Below are 17,745 nucleotides of genomic sequence, written 5' to 3' on the forward strand. Positions count from 1 at the left end.
ATGCAGTCCTGTTTTGCCATGATTGGAGCCAGGATGTAGATGAACAGACTTCATTTCCTCAAAACCTCCTTTAAAGTAACAACTCAAGTTTTGGTAGTCCATGAAGTGCACAAATACCTTGCGTTACCTAAATCTCTTTTGGGGGAGATTACCAAAATCATGTCTTGGTATGGTTATTTGATAGGTCCAATCATCGTTCATAAAACAGGTTTGCATGTATATAATAATAAATACAAGAATATCTCTATGAAAACCCCAATGGCATTGTCTATAATTCTCACCAGATCCCAGAGGGAATGGAGCATTATCTCCATTTAGCAGAGGAGAAAGATGAGGTCAAAGAGAGTCTGGAGCTTTTTTGGGCAGCGCTGGGATTTGCACTTGAGAATGACGATCACTTAACATGAACCTATGATCCTCCCACCACAGTTCCCATGAGTGGAAGGTGGTCAGTGTAATCTCCACTTACAGGGGAGAACAGTTAGAAGGATTAGGCAGCCTCCCAAGTTCACTGACATAGCTGTGTTAAAAAGGAGACAGCAGACCCAATATGGAGTCATGTGTACTAAGCCCCATGTGAGCAAACCAAGACTTAACACCCAACCGAACTGCAGTTTCAACCCCCCTCCTGGAATGTGACCTCTAACCTGCCAACCTGGACATTGCTGGTCAGTGCTAGGAGGTCATCTGCTGATAGACCCTCCTGTTCCCCTTAGGAGGGAGACTGCCTGAAACAATGCGTACTTGGCTAGTGATTTCCTTTCTTTTGCCCCCTCTCTGCCTTTAAAAACTTTCCATTTTATACAGCTCCTTGGAGCTCCTCTCTGCTTGCTGGATGGGATGCTGCCTGATTCATGAGTCGTTGAATAAAGGCAGTTAGATCTTCAAACGGACTCTTCTGAATTTTTTATAATCGAACAGTGGCAACCTGTAAGCTTGGAGCCTGCTCTCCAGGTCCACAGTTCAGAGGGGCAAAGCATGCAGCTTCCAGCACCAGGAGTGCACGCCCTGAGCCTCTGTCCAGAGCAGCACATGCTGCTCTGGACAGAGACTCTAAGAGGCAGAGAGATGCCCGGAGCAGGGCAGGGGTCTTGGGCTGCTTCCCCTGTACACTCAAAAACTGCCTGGGTCTAGGCAGGCTCCTGTGGCTTGAGGCCTCCTAGCACATTCTTTCTGGGAACTTGGGGTGGTGGCCTCTGCCCTGGGTAGAGGGCTCCAGAAAGAGGGGCTGGCAGAGAGTGATGTGATCAGTCCCAGCGAGCCAAGGAGGGGTTCCTGACAGAGGGCTGAGGGTCTTCATGTGAGCCCCAGGGCCAGGGCGCTGAATTGCAGGCCTGTGCACAGGGACGCGGGAATGCGGTTTGGCCCAGCTGGGCTGGGAAGCGGCCTTCACCGAGGGTGACGCCCTGGTTCGGGGCTCTGCAGCAGACCTCACGCATCTATAAATAGCCAAGTGATAATAAGAACCATTTCCTGGATGGAAATAAGACTTGGGGTAGGGTGGTGAGGGGGGCAGGTTGGGAGGGAGGTCAGTATTGTTCTTAACCATCCTCTTTCCTTCTTTACTTTTCCACTGTGCTAACAGGAACATTTACATAAGTTTGCCTCTGCCAGGAGCCCATCCGGCTGATCAGCTGTGGTGTGGAGGGCAGCGAGGAGGCCTGAACTCCTAATTAGGCCCTCTGACTGCCCCCCCTCCCTGCTCCTGGGGTGCTCCTGTGCTTCAGAATGATGATTAATGACATATTTACTGTGTCCGGGCATGTGCTTTTCTGGAAAATAAAAATTCTGGTTCAAGTTGTTTGTTCCACCTAATTAGAGAAAAGGGAGATGTGTTCATTAAGTGAGGGCGGAGACTGCGGGTGAGGAGAAGGCAGCACCGTGCTGGCTCCCGTGGGGGCCCTGGGCACCTTGCCCTGGCCCCCAGCCTCTGGGCCCCCAGCCGGGCCAGGACTGCAGGCTGGAGGATGTTCACAGGCAGGGAGGCTGAGCAGGGCCAGGAGGCTGCAGCGTACAAGGCGAACAGCTGGGTTTTGGGGTGAGTGGCTGGCCTGCCCCGCTGGCGCTGGGCGCCCATCTTCTCTCACCCCAGCTTTCTCCTTCATTCCTTCCTATCTGCTCACTTCTCTTGTCTTTCCTCCATTCCTCTCATACAGTCTCCTCTTGCCTCATATGCAGATGAAGCCTTTGGACTTCATGGCATTGAAGGAAGGTCAGGTCCAGCATTGGGTCATTTGCTGATTCTCGTCACAGCCCCATTTCCCTCCTTCCCAGATCCTTTTCTCTCTGTTTCTTTCAGTGATCTTGGCTCTGGGTCACACTGTGGGCCCCAGCCTCCCACCTCCTGCTCCAGAAAACTTCATTAGCATGCAAATCAGCTCAGGGAGGTTGAGTGGGTTATTAATGGTGAGTCACCACCTCCCAGGCCTAGGGCAGCCTCCCTCCAGCTTGGTGGGCACCTAGGTGCTGCCAGATCCCAGCTTCCCACTCTCCTGGGCTGTTCCCTGGGACCCGGATGGCAGGTCCCACGGGTCCGCTAGGGTCCAGGCCGCCTATGCTGCTATGGACCAGATGTGGGTTGTATATATCCCAGGCGTGCAGGAGTGAGGGTTTCGGAACAGAAGCCTTTGTGGGTGGGCTTCCGCTCTGCTGTGTTGTGTGTCCATGGGCTTCCAAGGAGCTTTCCCATGTGTCCCAGTGGCTATGAGGTTGGCGTGGTCTCCAAACCCTGCCTTTCCTTGTACTGTGTCCTGTCTGTGCACCCAGCCCCGTGGCCCCACTCTGGAGGGCAGGCACTTGGCCTTCAACTGGCAGTGTGGCCTGGGGGGCCGGGCTGGTGGGGACAGGGGGCACCCTGTGTGTGGTTGTCCAGGGTGGGCAGCGGCTGTGCTCTGCTCTTTCCAAGGCTGCCGTGGCCTCAGCTGGGCAGTGGAGAGCCAGGCTGCACTCCAGCAGATGGGAGGCCTGGTGAAGCCTGCGTCGGGGACCACAGGTAGGGAGGATGGAGGCTTGGAGGGCATGCAGTGGGTGGGTGCCCCAACCCTGGTGCTAAATAAGGGATGCTCATTGATATGCAAACAGCCTGGCAAGGCCTTGAGCAGGCCCCATCACCTGGCAACAAGGCCTCCTCTCTCCCTTTGCACTCACATCCTCCACCTGCTGTGTCCTTTTATTTTAAATTTTTTTGTCGTCTCCGCTTCCCCTTTTCATATCTGCCTGGGGACTCCATGAGGGCCTATTGTCACGTGGCTTGAATAAGGGCTGGAAGGGAAGGTGGGGAACTATACAGTGCCATCTGCCCCAGACACTGTATCCTGAGACCCACAGTCTGTGCCCTTTGGCCAGAAGGGACACCCTTCACAAAGATGGCCAGGATGAGTGGGCGGTAGACACACTGGGTAGAGACTCTAGGTCCCTAAGATGGACAGATGGGATGGAGGTCACGGGGTGACTGGTGGGGAGAGGGGACATGGAGGGGGTCTGAGGGGGTGGTTGTTTCAGAGCTCCTGTTGGCATGGCTCCTAATGAGGCCGGTGGTCCTGGTGGGGGGTGGGTGGCCTTGGGCAGGCAGCAGCCTGAAGCTGGAGGCAGCAGAGGGGTAGGGCCGGAAGGTAAGGGGTGTCAAGGTAGATGCATACCTGACTGTGGGTCCTAAGACCAAGCAGCCCTCCTGCCCGCCGCCTGCGCCAGGGTCAAGGCCTCAGGCCCTACCTGGCACCTGGGGGGGTAGCAGGTGGAGCAGAAAGCTGGCTCCTGTGGATTTCTCTCAGGTTTCAGCCCATAATGTCATCCTTCCTCTTCCACAACATGTCCTGCCTCCCCTGGTCTGTGTATGTGCTGGCTTCCCAGATGAATGGCACGTGGCCTCGATTCTGGTGCCAGGCCCGGAGAAGATGGCCTGAGGTTGGGTGTCCAGGAGGCAAGGTGGAGAGAGGCCTTGTCACCAGCTCCCGTAGCACCTCCTGAGGACCCCAGGCGCTCCCCTAAGCACCCAGGCCACGAGGGCTCTTGTGGCAGTGTCGCGTTTAAGGAGAGGCCCCACCAGCCTGCGCTGGCGAGTGGGCCAGAGGGCACTTCCTCTTCCGATTCTCCTAGGAAAGGGGCCCGGCCACCCTCAACCTGTCAGCTCCCCCTCCCCCTGCTGGCCACATAGCAGAATAGCTGAAAGAAACTTCCAAGAAACCAGGGCTGCTGGGTGACCTCTGGGGAGGAAGAAACAGGCAGGCCGGGCTCTGGGAGGAGGGACCCAGTAACACTAGCTAGCATTTACCAAGCCTGCCTCTGTGCCAGGCTCCTTACAGAATGCTGCCAAGGCACAATTCCTGTCCAGACTCGTAGCAGGCCTAACAGGCGTCCATGGTGATGATCAGCCCACTCTGCAGCTAGGGAAACCGAGGCAGAGGGCGTCCATGACCATTAAATGTGATGGGGCTCCGGTTTGAACCCAGGCATGCAGACCAGGGGTCATCTAGGAAATGTGGATGGCAGTGTGGGTGGCACACTGGGGGCCTGTGAGGGTCAAGGGAGGGCCAGGCACTGATCCCCACAGCCGTGCTCGTTGTGTGCTCTCTCTGCCAGCACGCCTCTCATTCAAGCCTCACAACCATCCTTTGAGGCAGGTGCTGTTTTTTCCCCCACTGTAGAGATGGGGATGCTGAGGCCCAGCAAGGTCAGGTAGCTTGGCCACCGTCAGAGCCAGGAGGTGGCAGGGCCTGGATTCAAACTGAGGCTGGCCTGCTCCCAGGCCCACGGGCTTCAACGACCTGCCATGTGCCAAATGCTGAGGACTTCCCACCTGAGGGCTCTCGGGGTTGCCCTGTGGGGTCTTTTCTGTGGACCTGGGATCCTGCTTGACACGTGAGCATGCCTGTGGCCCGCTGTCTCTGTCTCCCTCGACTCTTTCTCTCAGCGGCTCATGCCCCAGCCCCGACTCATGCACAGCCTGTCTGGGGTTCTGCCTTCGGGGCTTCAGAAGCGCCTCTGTTAAGGGTCCTTGCTGTTCCGGGGAAGGTGGGCGGAGGCAGTGGGGTGCGCTGGGACGGCCTCGAGAGCCAGCGCCCTACGAGACTGGCTGGATCATCCACCCTTCTCCGTGGGCCACGTCACGGGTTTACAGCTTGTCTCTACTGACAGGCACCTGTTATGGGCTGAACTGTGATCCTCCAGAATTCACAGGAGAAGCCCTGGCCTCTAATGTGACTGTATTTGGAGACAGGGGCTAAAGGAGGTAATTAAAGTTAAATGAGGTCATAAGGGAGGGGCCTAATCCAACAGGATCGGCATCCTTACAAGAAGAGGAAGAGACACCAGGGATTCCTCCCTCTCTGCGTGCACAGAGGAAAGGATATATGAGGACACAGCCAGAAGGAGGCCATCTGTAAGCCTCACCAGAAACCAACCCTGCTGGCCCCTTGATCTTGGACTTCTAGCCTCCACAGCTGTGAGAAATAAAGGCCTGCTGTTTAAGCCATTGCTCTGCGGTATTTTGTTAGGGCGGCCTGAGCCTACTAACACAGCGTCCGATCCAACACCTTTGTTCTACAGATGAGGAAACAGTGGCTCAGGTTGTGACTTTCCTCAGGTCACCTGGAGCAGGGACTGGAACCAGGCCCCTTGCTGCCCAGTACTGCCACCCTGTCACAGGCCGGCAGGAGTGGGAACAGTGTTGGGTGGGGCAGAGGGTGGTCCGTGGCCTCCTTGCTCTGGTCTGAGTAGCGTGGCGCCAGGCTCTCTGAGGGGCCTCCCCATGTGGATGAGGACAGCAGGCTGGGGGCAAGGTGGCTCCTGGACAGGCCCAGCAGGGTGACCCTGACCTTCCTCACCAGATGGGGGAGTATCCTCTGCAAGACATAAGCCTTGGCAGGGGCCAGGCTGGCCCAGCTTCAGGGAGGGGCTGGACAGATGCCCAGACTGGAAGGAACACCTCTTGCTTCCTTTTCATTCTCGTCTGGATAATACATGTCCTGTGTCCTGTTTTGTATTTCATGACACAACAGGGTGGCTCCAGCCTAGGACACGAGTGAGAGATTTATCTTCCAACAGGCGTTTTCTCCCTGGATGGACTTGTGTCCAAGGGAAGGCGTTTGTTCCAGATTTTGGCACCAGGCTCCGGATGGGGGCTGGGGGTCCCGGCCCGGACGGGCAGCCCCGGGACTGACCCCTTGGTGGTGGTCAGCTTTGGACAGGAAGGACACACCCTCAGAGAAGGTCAGCTCTGCCTCGTGCCCTCCACTGATGACGAGGGCTTTGCTTATCTTTCCAGGGCCCTGGACGGGGAGCCAGTGGTGGGTGGGAGTGGGGAGCAGGTCGTGCACCCCCCATTCCCTGGGAGGGCTGGGTTCTGGAGGCCTGGACCTCCCCCTTCAGGAATTGGGGCGCTGGCTGGCCCTGGTCCCTGCTACAGCCTCCAAGGCCACACTGAGAGGAGCACGGGAGAGAGCAAAGGCGGGAACGGGCCCGGCGGCCTGAGGCTGAGGTCACGAGAAGGGTGGTCACTTGGGCCTTGGTTTTCCATCTGTCGATCTGAGCACTTGGACTGGACATCCTCCAAGGTCCCGTTCATCCTTCAAGGCTCTGTGAGACATGAGCTCTGCCAGGGGCCTTATTCACGGTCTCCTTGGGGGGCGCTGTTTGAAAATGTACCTGGGACTTTGTTTTTATTCAGGTGGGGTGAGGCCCACAGATCGGACCACTGCCATTGAGAAGGTAGTGTTTTTCTCACGGTTCCCGAGAGGAGGGGACAAGCCTCTTGGCTCGGGCCACGTGGGTGAGCGTCAGGGGCGGTCAGGAGGTGGAGGGAGGGAGGAGAGAGTGTGCGTGGAAGCCCTTATTGTGGTTTCGTGGGGAAGAGGGCGCCAGGCAGGGGACGCAGCCAGAGCTGGTTTAGGGTTGGATTGTTTGGGAGATTTTGGCAGGTTCTAGGCCATGGTGCCAGCGTCCAGCTCTCCAGTCCCTGACTGCGGGGTGCTTTAGGGCAGGAGGACAGTGTCTGGGAGGGTGGGAGCCTGGTTAAAGGAGCCATGAGGGTGTGGACCCAGGACTGTTTGCTTTGCATGTTTGCCGCCTCTGGGGATTAGCGAACCCTGGCAGGGACAGCCCTTCCTCATCTGCAGAGCCTGGAGATAGATGTCAAAGAGTCATAAAATACAGAAAACAAAAGACATGGCTTGCACAGGGACCAGTTCAGGGCACTTCCAGCTCCTGGCACCTTGTGTGAACTGGAGAAGCAGCAGCCTGCAGGTTGGCACAGCGGGGCGTAGGGCTAGGTGCCTGCTGGATTTCAGCCCTCCCTGGCCCCTGAGCCCCAAACAGCCTCACCGGGCAGCCCTGGAAAGGTAGCCAGATTTAAGAAATAAAAATGCAGGACACTCAGATAAATCTGAATTATAAACAATTAACAATCTTTTAGTGTAAGTACGGCCTGTAAGTATGTCTATTGCAATATTTGGGACATACGTATACTAAAAAGTTATTTGTTGTTTATCTGAAACTCGCAGTCCTGTGTTTTATCTGGCAACCCTAGACTCTGACCACTTGGACCCCTAGTCTCTTCCTCTGACCATGCTCTATTCTAGGGTCTTCACCAAGCCCAGCATTTACCCTGGGAGAGAGAGAGACACACACACACATTGGCAAGAGGCAGAAACAGATAGCATGACAGAGAGAAAGTGACAGAGTGGGAGAGAAAAGGAATGATACAGATAGAGAGACAAAGGGAGAAATAAAACATGACAGAAAGACATACAGTGAGAAAGCAGGAGCTGCAGAGAGGTGGGGAGAGCTGGTCCCTCCCGCCCCAGGCCTCACCTTGGAGTAGGTGGCCCCGTTGATGACCTCTCCCTTCCGCAACCAGATGATGGAGGCTGCAGGCTTGGCGTTGTCTGCGTGGCAGGTGAGGTTGAGGGGGTCCCCCGCCCGCAGGCTGATCACAGGCCCCCCCAGAATGACGGGGTCATCGGGTGGCACTGTGGGGAGAGGAACAGAGAGGTCAGGCTGAGGGCACCCCTCCCCTCCGGCGGGGCTGGCAGGCTGGGCTGGGTGGGTTTTACGGAGCGGATGACGAACAGTAATTATCATACTTTAATAAAATGTATAATCCCTTGTATTACAGCAACAGCAATTACCCCTGACATGTGCATCGCATGTTTATTTGCAGAGGATGTTCGCATCACCATCTCATCTGGCGCTCGCCCCGAGCCGAGAGGGGACCGGGCAGGCATCACTAGCTTCGTTTCGCAGATCTGAAGCAAAGCTCCGCGCCTAGATAATATCTGGATTCTTTCTTTTTGACGATTATTTTTTTTAAATGAAGCCCTGTCACATCCGTTGTCAGATTTAATCCTCATGACAGTCTTGCAAAGTAAACATTCGTTATCCCCACTGCACAGACCCAGCGACTGAGGCTCCGCAGACGTGACTCGTTCAAGGTCACGCAGCAAACGAGTGGCAGAGCCAGGCTGGAAGCCAGGTCCCCGGACACCTGGAGGTCCCTGCCGGCCCCTTCCCTTGAAGGGGGCCGGAGACAGGCAGCCTTCCAAGGCCAAGACCGAGGTTCAGAGGGGTGCACGGGCCCTGGCATCTCCTTAGCACTTTATTCTCCCAAAGTGGCTCCAACTCCCTCGTTCCAGAGTCAGAAGGAGTCGCTCCTTCCACCCCGTTTTGTAGGAGTGTGGTCTGAGACCTGGGGCCGCCCCTGGGAGACAGGTTGTGCAGGACGGCTGATGGTGCTGTTTCCCACAATGCCCAGCACAGAGCCCAAGCCCAGTGCCCAGTGGCAGTGCCATCGACACTTGCCAACGCCAATGGAGCCACCGCTTTGATCCCCATGATGGCTAGGAGACAGAGGGTAGGCAGTTATCATGATAGATGACCGTCATTTGAAGAAGAGGCCCAGAGAAGGTAAGTGACTGGCCTCAGATCACAGAGCCTCTTCTGATGTTCACGCTTGTGGTCACATTGAGGGTCTCAGATGTCTGCTACTCCCTGTCTTGCCCCCTTGAACCACAGAAGGGGCAGGGCTCCCTGGAGACTGCCTGAGGACTCCCTAGTCCTCCTCTCCCAGGACGGGGCAGGAGGCCAGGGCTAAGCTGCATATCTGTTCTGTGAATGGGTGAGGGGTAACCAGGTGACAAGTTGGGGTCCCAGCACAAAGGGCTTTCTTTGCTCAGTTGCTGGAGAAAATCTATCTTTCCATCCAGGCCCTGTGCAAGCTTCTGCCTTGTGGGCTCCGGGAAAGCAGGCCAGCATTCCTGCCAGCTCCAGGCCAGCCCTGCCCTAGCAGGCTCTGCCTTCCGGCCCCCACCCGGCAGGTTTGGCCTGGCTCCCACAACCTGCCTGGTTTCCCTCCCCTTCCCAGGGCCTCCCCCACATCTGCCACTCTCCTGGGACCCCCCAGGGTCCCCCAGGAAACTCCAGGAGGCTCTGGGGCCAGATAAGTATGCGAAGGATCACACCGCCGGCTAGTGGCTCTGCCCCCTTCCTTCTGGCCTCCACTTTGAGGAGGCCTGTTCAGAACCACGGCCCACTAGTACATGCCAGCCCCCAAGTGTCTGTTTCCCAAGGAAACACAAACCTTCAAGCCTTCCAAGATGCTATCACCAGCCCCAGGACTCCACCCGAGGTTCTGGCCCAGGGAGGAAGTCGGCCTCATCCAACCCCGCCCAGCCTCCTCGGGGGGCCCTGGGCACAGGCAGCTGGTGGTGAGGCTGGATGATAAAGACCACCCCCCACCCCCGTCCAGCCCATACCCTCTCATTAGTGCCTGAGGCCTCCTTGGTGCTGGGAAACGGAGGCTAATGAGGGCTTTCCACAAGTGGGGGGTGGGTGTGACGGTTGCTGGTGAGGAGAGCTTTGTCTCTCCAGCGGGGAGGTCTGGGTGGCTGCTGTGGTGGCCTTCTCCCCACTAGGTGCCCAGGATAGGGGGCGCTCTGGCTGAGGTTGCGGAGAGCCACGGAAGGTGGAAGCAACCATTCGAAGCTCCAGGAATAGAATAAACACCTGGCCATCCTCGACTCCATAGCCTCCCCAGTGATGACCAAGCGGTGCAGTTTGTGGAAAGTGCCCTAGATGAGAGGGTAAAGCCCAAAGGCAGTCCCTTTTCCTGGATTTATTCTTCAGATATAAAATGCAAAAGTACAGTGGTTGATCTGGAACGTTCCTTTCAGCACTAACATTTGTTGGGTCTGAGACAGTGGTTCTCAACCTCGGCTGCACATTACAATCTTCTAGGGAGGTTTATAAAATCCCATTGCCAGGCCCCCCCTGGGCCAACCAAATCCCAATCCCTGGAGGAGGACCCCGAGCATCAGGAGTTTTTAAAGCTCCCCAGAGGATTCCAGCGGGTGACCAAGTTTGAGACCCAACTGTCCCTGTCCCTTTGCTCAGGGCATCGGTATGGTGACCACAGGGCAGAGACTGAGGAGGCGGCTCCAAAACCCCCAGACAGCGAGGGGCCAGCCCTTGGTCTTGCTTCTCCCGTGCTGTGTTTTGGAATATGGGGTTAGAGGGAGCGCAGAGGAGGGGACAGAGGACTGGGATCCTGCTACGTGAGTGCTTATGTGCGCACACACACACACACACACACACACACACACACACACACAAACTTCCACCCTCAGAATGGGTCCTGATTACATCTTCCCAAATAAGTGGTTATCATGCCGGTTATTCATGTAGCTATGCATTATTGATTGGCCTTCGCCTCGTTGCACACCAGATGGGGTAGGAGGGGGTGGGTGGGGGCGGGGGTGGGTGAGGAGGGAGGATGTTTGGGGTCCAGGAGGCTGAATAGAAATCAACAGTCGCTCTTGGCAGCTGTAGGTCTGGTGGAAGGGGGGCCACTCATTACCTCCCCATTCAGACTGGGGCCCAGAGCTGGGGCCTGGGAGGGGAGACAGTCTCGAGCAGCCTGAGCCTGGAGATACATTATTCATACATTCCCCTCTCAGGATAGGTTATTATCCTGAACCACTATAGAGTTTGGTCTCCTAATTTTTAATCACAGGGAAGATGGAAGCGTTATCCTTTTGTGATTAATCCAGAGATAAAAATAGTTGACTGTTTTGGTGTTGTGCTGGTTGTCATTCAGGAAGAAATGCATTAACTGTTGGGTGGCTGAGGCCTGGGGAAGACCTGAGTGGGTCCCAGGCAGAGCCAGTCCCCAGAGCTGGAAGCCAGTCAGCGGAGGCCACCAACCCGCTCAGGCAGGGGCTGGCCTCAGACAGAACCCAGTACTGGCTGGCCCCCCTCCCGCGCTGCTTATGAAAGCACAGATCATGCAAAGTAAGGGTCCCCCATTGCAGGGGTACATGGCTCTTTGCAGATCCGTTATCCAGGATTTGGGCCGGCAGCCTGGGGTCTACCACGGCCAGTAGACTGTGCCGCACCCATGGGTGGCTGATGCGGGGAGGAGCCTCTGAGGACTTTCTCTGAGCTTTGCTGCAGAAGGCTAGGGGGCATGTGTGGAGCGACAGGGCGGGTAGACACAGCCCTGTTCTGCAGAGAAGGAAACCGAGGCCAGAGAGCACAAGGGGCTGCCCAGCGTCACCAGTGAGTGAGGGCAATGAAGGATGGCAGTGGCCTTGGGGAGCACATCCTGGCTCCCCCAAGGAGGTCACACTTTCATCTGCCTTATGCTGAGGGCTCTTTATACTGTATCATGGAAACCAGAGATTCGGTGGCTACAGGTTGTATGCAGTCACCCCCCAGCTCCATAGCCATCACTGAGAAGGCCTTCCATTATTGGAAGGCCTTGGGCTTCTTGACTAGAGCATATGGTAGGGGTGACCACCTGACTGTCCTTCCCATGGCCATCAGCTGGACAGGGGGCAAACCACAGCTGGGGTCGGGGGTCTCAGCCCCATTCTGGAACTGCTCACTGCCTCTGTGCCCAGTGACTCTCGGGTGTCAACCTCATGCCACCCTATGTAATAGCCCCTCAGTGACTGTCTAGGACATCCCACTTCACTGGCCTTGGTGTCCAGCCTAGATTGGCCAGTCTTGCCTAACAGGCTGGGAAAATCCTCCTAGAGCCAGGCCATGGGCGGCACTGTGGGACTTCCTCCAGAGCCCAGCTGGTCACCTAAGCCCGATTGGGCTTCCAGGATTCCTCAGGTGCTCCCGCAGCCCAGGGCACGTTAGCTGCCCCCAACAGCATGGTGGGGCACCTCGCAGATGCTAAGCTCTTTGGAGGGCAGACTGGGTCTCATTCAAGTCATGCCCACGCACTGTCCACAATGGTCTGCTGACAATGTGAATCGGTTGTGTCGCCGCACTCTGTTGTGATTTGCACTCCTCTCTATTGCCTTCAAGCACCTGTGCTTCTGGTCCTGGCCTGCCTCTGGGACCAGAGGTCCTTTAACCCACTCCTTACCCACCACACCCCGCCTCACGGCTTTTCTGTTTGCTGAGCAAGCCAAGCTCCCTCCCAACCCAGGGCCTGACCCTTGCTCTCTCTCTCTCTGGAATGCTCTTTTCTGTATCTTTGTCCTGCTGGCTTCTTCCTGTCAGTGAGGGCACAGCTTGAATGTCACATCCCCAGCGAGGCCTGGCCACTATGTAATAGCCCCTCAGTGACTGTCTGTTATACCACCCCACTTTCTTTTCTTGACCACTGTCTCCCCTGACCCGAGAGGGTGCTCCTTGATAACAAAGAAAGACTTCGTCTTGTGACTGCAGTATTGCCATGTCTAGATCAGTGCTTGGTAGGTACACAGTAGCTTCTCAATAATTTGTTGAATAAAGAAATGAAAGATCCCTGGGTGGGGGGTGTGCCATGGACATCTGCTGTGTGTGTGGTGGGGGAAGAGCTGGGGTGATGGATGAGTGAGTGTCGGTGGGTGGGCTGAGAGGGGACAACTCCAAGCCTCCCTGGGACAGCTGTGTAGGAACTCTCTGTGGTGTGACATTGGGGTTTCCTGCCATTTCTGAGAGGGGCAGCCTGGGGATGTGTGGGGGTGGGCTTGGTGGCAGGGGTGGGGCCTCAGGCTGCTTTCTCCGTAGCACCAGTCCTCTCGGTGGGGTTTTGCCTGGTCATCGGCTGGGGAGAAGGCTGCAGGCTAAGCCTGTGTCAGATCAGGGACACTTGGCGGAGGGAGGCGGAGGAGGTTTGCTGCCAGAACTGGTCTTCTTTGCTTGTGGGTGTCAGTGTTCAGCTGAAGGCCCCAGGGATGGGGCAGAGGTGGCTAGTGGGCTGAGTCTGTGCTGCGAGTGTGAGAGCTGTCGGGGGGGGCCTCTGGGCTGATCCTCATTGCACCACCCGCCCTTCTGATTCTTCCTTCATCTCCTGCCTGCAGCTTCAGTCTGCCCAGACGGCTTTCCTTTCTTCCCTCCCCACCTTCCTCCTTCCATTTTATTTCACTCAGCCTATGTCACAGTCTGAGCATATAATGGAGAAAAACCAGGCACAGCCTGCCCTCTCAGAGCTGATGGGGAGACCTTTGTACTCAAAGCGTGTGCCCAGGATGCACCATCCCCATCACCAGAGAGCTTGTCAGAAATGCCAACGTTTGGGCTCCACCTTCGGACTTCCTGAGCCAGGATCAGCTTTGTAAAAAGACCCCGGATGATCTGCATGTGCACCAGTGTTTGAGGAGCACTGCTCTAGAGGGTTCCTGGGATAACCTGAGGGGTGCTCTGGCTCACTGGACAATGAGAGCACCTGGGGGGCCCTTCGCCCTTCCTTAGAGCCTTGCTCTCTGTGTGACTTCCTGGGTTAGGTTAGAGGAAAGGCACATAGTGCTCACCGGGTGCTGGGTTTGATCTTGCAACCCAGCATGAACTTAACAGATTGCTTTGCATGGGGCATTTCTTTATCCTGGAATGCTGGAGCTCTCTTTCCTCTTCGGCTGGGTCATTCTTATCCAGACTTCAAGGCTTAGCTAGGGTTTGCCCAGCCCATGAGGTCTTTCTGGAATCTCCTGTTGGGGTCAAGGGGCTTTAGGCTGTGATCGCTTAGCAATCTGGGCATCCTTCTGTTCTATGCAAATGATCTGCATGTGCTTTTCTCTCCCCTAGATTGCAATCTCATCCATCCTTGATTCCCACTGCCTGGCTTAGCACCTGCCCCTCGGGATGTTACATATATGTTTGCTGAGCCGAACCTGGTTATTACTTTACAAGCTGTATGATACATAATCTGATGACCTTAGCCCTCTTCTCTGGGTAGTGGGATAAAAAAGATACCTGCAGGATCACCTTTATAATATGAAGAATGTAGAGAGAGCTTTGTAAAGTACCATACACATATTGGTTATTGTGTCCAGTTTTTAAGGGTAATATTTAGTTTTGCTGCTATATAAAAAGGTGTGTCTCGAGCGCTCTCTTGTTTTATTCTCAGTATTGTTCAAAATAGGTACTATTAGGATCTCCGTATTATAGATTAGGAAACAGCCTTAGAGGGGGCAAACTACTTAGCTAAGATAACATGGCAGGATGGTGGCAGAGTTGGAATTGAGACCCAGGTTTCTTGGACTCTTTAATTAAGTTTCTGCCCTAGTCGGAGCAGCTCAAGACCCGCCCAGGATGCCGCAGCAGCCCCTCTCAGCCCCTTCCTTCCGTCAATGCTCCAGCCCTCACGCTGATCATCCCGAGGCTGGGACAGGCTCTGTCTGTGTGGGCGTTTAGACCGGGCACTCCCCTCCCCAACCTTATTTCAAAGGGCTCTAGGAAGCATGGGTCTGGCTTGCAGTTGGTGCTTGAGAAATATCTGCTAAGGGAGTGGATGAATGATTTTTGCGCTCAGAGCCACTCAGCGCTCACTGCTGTCCTGCCCTGTGTCATCGGATTCTGGGCCACGTGTAACCCCAGCCTCCCGGTTCCTCACTCACGCGGATCCGCCACCTAATGGCCAAAGTGCAGAACTGCAGAGTGGAAAGCCCCGTGTTCGCAGATGGGTTTCTTAGCGCTACCTTGACATTCCTTCAGAAAATTCGTGTTGAGCACCTCTACGTGCCAGGCCCTGTTTGAAGCACCGCGGATCCAAAGCTCCTTCTTCAGTGGAGTTTATATTCTAGTGCGTAAGACAGACAATGAACGATTAAAGACGTAGTATGATGTTGTGTGTTGATAAGTACAAGAAGAAAATAAATCCAGGTGGGAAATAGATCCTAAATTGGCCTCCAGGAGTCTCTGCTGGTTTTCTCCTGCCCTCTCTGGCTGTTACTTTCTGCCTTCTTTCCATATAGGTTTGCTCTTGTCTGGCACATTCCGTTCTGCTTAGCATCCATGGTGAAAAGAAACACTTGCCCGAGGACTCAACCAACATTCATATGCTGATAAATCCCGGACATGCATATTCCCCCTTTTGGGGACTGGCATCACCATTCGACTAACGAAGCCAGAAATCTGCAAGTCTTTCCGGATTCTGCTCTCTTCATCCTGCATTGCTGCCCATCTTGGTTAATTCCATGAAGTTCCTCTCGAAGTTGTCTCTCTCCCTTTCTATTCCTGAGAGTCTTCCTGGCTCAGCCCCTCGTCATTTCTTGCTTGGATTATAACACTGCACACTCCCTGCCCCATCCCCCACACCACCACAGAGTGATCTGTGCAAAGCCTGGTCATTAATCACCCATTCTCTCACCATTGGTTGAATATCTAGCGTTCCTCTGTTTAAAGTCTTTCAAAGGTGCCCCATTGCCATCTGAATAAAGTCTGAAATTCTTGGTGCCTGACATCCTCTCCAGCCTCATTTTTCATCCCTATTTAACCCCAAATCTCCCTGTGGATAAGAATCACCAGTGATTCTTGGAATAAATCACTCTTCTCTAGTGGTCCCTTGCCCTTTGCTTGGCTACCTTAAAGGTCAGGCAGCTTGGCTGAAGTCCTGGGCCCTGTATTTACTAACTTGTGGCTAAGAGCAAGTTGCTTAGCCTCTCTGTGCCTCAGTTTCCTCACTTGTAAAACAGGGAATATAAAAAAACCAGATTCACTGTGGAGTTGTCAGGATCAAGTGAGATGCAATGTGGGAAAACACTTCATAAATGGTCTAGTGTTGTATGAATGTGGTATGTCACTGGTTCGCCAAGCAGACTGGACTCATTCCTTTGAAAGATGAAGGGCAGAGAGCATCTGGGGCTTAGAAGTCTGGTGCTCTGTCTCCTTGGGAAAGAAGAGGTTGCTCTGCTTTTCTGCTTCCCAGTCCTCACCAGTCATGGGGTAAAGATCCTGATGCTCCCCAGGGGTGATGGCATGCCTGGCTTGGCTTCTCGTCCCCCCAGGTGCCCCACGTCTGTGCCCATGAGAGTGAGGCCATTCCTGCTAGTGGCTGTGAGGGCATTCATAGACCCAGCTGATCCATGTGGAGCAGAGATGAGCCATCTCAGCTGAGCTCAGCCGAATCGCTGACTCAGAGGTTCATTAAGTTTGGGGTGGCTTATTACACAGCAGAAGCTAACTGATATATTCAGTACTGACCCGCTGTCTGGTTCGCTCCTGTGCAACTGCCCGAATTTCTGGGCTCCCACAGTGATTTAGGAACTGGGCGCCCAGCACTGACTCTTTCTTCACTCCACTCCACTCCACTCCTCTCTTCCTGCATTATGGCTGGTTGACAATCCTGGGAGCTCGGGCTCTGATACTCACAATGTTCATGGGCTCCCTGCTGCTCCAGGATAAAAACCACTTCCCCAGCATGGAGTGCATTCAAGGCTCTCCACAGTTAGACCTTGCCTCGCCGGCTCTTTCTGTCATGCTTTGGTTGGATTGATCTGCTCACCTCTCTGCAACGATAACCTGCCCATTCAAACTACATGCTTTTGCTTGTGAAGTTCCCTCTTCTGGGAATGTCCTTACTGTGAATCTTAACTGCCTGGAATCCCATCCTCTGTTCAATCAGCTCAAAGGCTACCTTTGCCTTGTTACCTCTTAGTCATCCTTTAAGAGCCAGGTTACTATCACCTCCTCCAGGAAGCCCTCTGTCAGTCTCAGCCCCCACTCCTCTTTTGTCCAGCCTCTGCTCTAAGACCATGTGCCCCCTCCTCACATGGTCTTCAGGGCTGTTGCCATTGGCTGCCCCAGTGCCTGTGAGGTCCTTGAGGGCTGTTCCTTGTCAGGTTTTTCCTCCCACCCTCATGTTTAGTAAAGTGTCCAGTCCATAATGAGCACTTAACTAATATTTATTGACTGGTACCTTGTCTGATCTCACTGAGCTGGAAGCAAACATCCCTCTTCCCTTCGCACTGGCCCTTTTACCCTGGCGCTCACCACAGTCTGTGTTACATTGATTTGTGGACCCATTTCAGGTCCCCTACAGTTCCAGAGTGGAAGTCTTGAGCCCTCTGACATTCTTACCTTCACTTAGCTTATTACCTTGGACATAGCAATAGGCAAACAATAACAATACAAATAATAGCTGGTGTTGATTGATATAGGGCTGACAGTACTTCCAGGACATAGGACACTTCTAGGATTTCTTCTAATACTATAAAATAATCATTTTATCCTCACAACAACCCTATAGAAGGTAGATACATTTATTATGCCTATTTTAGAGCTAAGGAAACTGAGGCACAAAGGGGTTAATTTTCACGACGCTCATTTGATTTTCTGATAACAAATAATGTTTAGTATGTTTATCTGATATTCAAATTTAACTGGACATCCTGTCTTTTATCTGGCATCCCATATATAGTTTAATTAACACAGGTTATCTTCCCCCCTCCTCAGACCCTATTTACACCCATTTAGACCCACATGAAGAAGAGCTGGGGTAGGACGCAATGGGGTCTTTCTGGGATACATCTACCTCCG

General features: G+C 54.4%; 1 protein-coding gene and 2 long non-coding RNA genes across 7 annotated transcripts in view; 2 read left to right on the top strand and 1 right to left on the bottom strand.

Annotated features, from left to right (window-relative positions):
* Positions 1-17,745, bottom strand: part of KIRREL3 (kirre like nephrin family adhesion molecule 3) — a 519,419-nt gene that overhangs the window by 37,001 nt on the left and 464,673 nt on the right. For all 5 annotated transcript variants that reach the window (XM_036930095.2, XM_036930093.2, XM_036930090.2 and 2 more), the window contains exon 6: positions 7,807-7,964. In XM_036930095.2, coding sequence (XP_036785990.2) covers positions 7,807-7,964 — 158 coding nt within the window. The remainder of the gene's footprint in view (positions 1-7,806; positions 7,965-17,745) is intronic.
* Positions 1,056-5,449, top strand: LOC118934535 (uncharacterized). The gene is made up of 3 exons (XR_008993333.1): positions 1,056-2,038; positions 2,906-2,992; positions 5,275-5,449. It is a non-coding gene; the product is annotated as an uncharacterized LOC118934535 (long non-coding RNA).
* Positions 5,763-9,018, top strand: LOC118934534 (uncharacterized). Its single transcript, XR_005033510.2, has 3 exons — positions 5,763-6,207; positions 7,800-7,891; positions 8,111-9,018. It is a non-coding gene; the product is annotated as an uncharacterized LOC118934534 (long non-coding RNA).

Source organism: Manis pentadactyla, chromosome 13 (assembly GCF_030020395.1).
Source record: "Manis pentadactyla isolate mManPen7 chromosome 13, mManPen7.hap1, whole genome shotgun sequence".
Classification (NCBI taxonomy): Eukaryota; Metazoa; Chordata; class Mammalia; order Pholidota; family Manidae; genus Manis; species Manis pentadactyla.